This window comes from Amphimedon queenslandica, unplaced genomic scaffold, assembly GCF_000090795.2.
Source record: "Amphimedon queenslandica unplaced genomic scaffold, v1.1 AMPQUscaffold_10144_Cont17480, whole genome shotgun sequence".
NCBI lineage: Eukaryota > Metazoa > Porifera > Demospongiae > Haplosclerida > Niphatidae > Amphimedon > Amphimedon queenslandica.
Genome location: NW_003549585.1, coordinates 1 through 2988, shown reverse-complemented (window position 1 = coordinate 2988; position 2988 = coordinate 1). Strand labels below are relative to the sequence as shown.

At 35.1% G+C, this 2988-nt stretch overlaps 1 protein-coding gene across 1 annotated transcript; it reads right to left on the bottom strand.

Annotated features, from left to right (window-relative positions):
* Positions 1-1216: 1216 nt before the first annotated feature.
* Positions 1217-2890, bottom strand: LOC109590367 (uncharacterized; the record flags this gene model as incomplete). Its single annotated transcript, XM_020006288.1, has 3 exons — positions 2681-2890; positions 1485-1580; positions 1217-1436 (listed from the first exon to the last, which is right to left on the bottom strand). Coding segments are annotated over exons 1-3 (407 nt in total), but the record flags the coding sequence as incomplete, so codon positions are not given.
* Between the last annotated feature and the right edge of the window lie 98 nt (positions 2891-2988).

Sequence of the window (2988 nt, the reverse complement as noted above, 5' to 3'; positions counted from 1 at the left end):
GGTTAATGTTATGTCTTGGTTTTATTTCCACATGTCTTCTGATAGTTTGTAGGATAAAGTTCTCATAGAGTTGAGTGAGTGTTGTTGGTAAGTGTCCTCCTTCCTTACAATAAACTAAGATGACCATGGAACAGACTAGTGGTACATAACACAATGATTGGACATCATTTTGTACTTCAAGATCATTAATGAGTTTCACTGCTAGTTGTGAGTCCTTACTGCTTTGAGTAGTTGTGAAATGTGATCTGTATCCCCTCCAACCAGTGTTTTCATCAATGAGTTCTTGTGCTAGTTTTGTATCTTTTTGAAGTGTTTGTATAATTACTGTTGATATTTCTTCCTCAGAAAACCCAATGACCTGAACATGTCTACTGAGAGTATCCATTTTCAAAAGTGAAGAGGAGGCATAGCTACGAGACGTAACAATTACTGAACATTGGTCTAACTTCTCTTTACAAATGATACTAGCAGCTAATGAAGACTGTCGGAGTTGTTCACTTAGTTCATCCCAACCATCAAAGATTATCAGTAATCCTTCTCCATTCCTCTTCTCAAACCATTCAGTTACCATAGGAACTTCATAACGTTGACGCACAAACAGTTCAGCTAGTGTAGTAGCTGTAGCTATCTTGCTATTCCTTAAAGGACAGTAAAGTACCAAGTCATACTGTTGGTGTGGAAGTGGTCCTTCAGACCACATATTTAACAGTTTACGACAGAGTGTGGTCTTGCCAATACCAGGAGGACCATCTATTACTACTCTGAGAGACAGAAAACTATCTGTGGGTTGGAGAACATCTTCAACACTTATCTCTTTGTTTCCAGATAGCTTAACTGTTTTATCAACTTGTCCTCTTAGCAGATGCCAAGCTGATTCTGCTTGTGTGCTGGAGTCTTGTTTTTCTACTAGTGCTAGTCTTCCATAATAATAATCTTTTCCAATTCTTGGTGGCCAGTCTGTAGCAACAATAGGTTGGTGTTTGTAGTGTTGTCTCATATTGTCAGCATATCCTTGAACATCATCAGGTATTGAACTAATGGATGTGACATTATCAGGTATAGACTGACCTAATGTATTGAGATATAATGACTATATTGATCACTGATAATGTACACACACACACACTCACCTAACTGGTGTAATATAGAGGTAGCAATATCTGTTAGTATACAATGTTGTTGGTTTATTAATACATGACATATATCAATAAGATACTGCTCTGGATTATTAAGTTTGGCTTTCAACTCTCCCTCTATTGCATTCACAAGTTTACTAGATTTCTCATAATTAGTTACTCCTAATACATGCACCTCCTCTTTAGTTTGTTGTGGTATCAGTTCTTTAGCATACAGTGCATCAGTTACATTGTATAGATTCACACTAATAGCATGAACTAATTTATCAGAATGAGTCCTTAATATATCCTTTGGATTACCTGCAGTAGTGTATCAGTTAATGAGTGTTGTATTAAGTGTATGTTTACCTGATGTAGTACTAGTAACAGGTTTATTAATTATAGAAACTGATGATGATACAGTAGATACCACTGGTGCAGTACTAGTAGGAGCATCAGTATTACCTATATATATTATAGTTGATAGTAAATTTTAATATGTGTGTCATTTTTGTCATTATAAGTGAATCCCCAATCTTCTGCAGTTGAATGAACTCTTTCAATTGGTTCTATTATATGATTTACGTTATAGATAAACTACAGATGTTGAGGGTTACTGGATATACAGTAACACGAAACAGCTGTAGTTTATCTGGTTTGAGTGTGTGGGTATGAAGGCACTTCTAACTAGGACTAGGCAAATTATGCTTCAATTTCTGCCTATTAGTATTATGCTTTTAGGCACTGCCCCAGAATTTATCCTATTATACTCATAGCTTAAGCTTTACGCTATGAAGTTACATGCATGTATCTATTATATATAACATGTATATATTATAATTGTAATAAAAATAATATTGTAATAATGCCAGAATCTGAAATATTTTTTGAAAGGCTTTGAATCACTGGAACTAAAATACTCTAAGTCATTGGCCTCATCCAGCTTTGCCCAGGCACAAGGACTAGTTGCACTAGCCTAGTACTGTATAGCGGGTAAATTTGGAGGGGCTAAATATTGGCAAATTGTTAAATTTTGGTGATTGGCGGATTTTTAATTTGGCGAATTTGTGGCCACATGTCATTGAGCATGCATGTAATAGCTCAAAATGGCGGATTTTTATTTTGGCGAATGGCTATCAAAACACTAAATTTGCCGAATTTAATCCCCTCCAAAATTACCCACTATACGGTACTTGCTGTAGTGAATTGAAGTCATATGGTCAGGGGTATAGGGTCAGAAATTTTTGACCCATTATGCTCCAATTATGCTAGTATATTTTGCCTAGCCCTACTTTTAACTAGTCTCCACTATATAAACTCATGGAGGTGCCTTTGATACACCCACACACTGTAGTACAAATAATGGATAAACACCTTTAAACATAATTATTCATGAAGACATAGTTATGACAAGTGGTTAAATAGGCTCAAGCAAATATTCTGTTGAATGGCTTCCATGTAGCTAGCCTTTGGAAACCTCATTCATATCATTAACATCAAACAGAATTATTGATGAGTAGTTTAAAGTACAATCTGCTAACGAATGTTTATTTTTAGTGATATACCTGATGTTGTAGTGCCATTATTACTGTCATTATGAGTGGGTTTATTTCCTTCATCTGGTGTGGAGTCCTCAGTTCCTTTGGTATCTATCATATGAACTATCAACTTAGTTGTATCATTAAGAGTATGTTATGTTTACCTGATGTAGTACTAGTAACAGGTTTATTAATTACAGAAACTGATGATGATACAGTAGATACTACTGGTACAGTACTAGTAGGAGCATCAGTATTACCTATTATACATTTAATATAATTATTAATATAAATACATGATCATACCTCCTGTACATTGATGTACTTTGTACTGA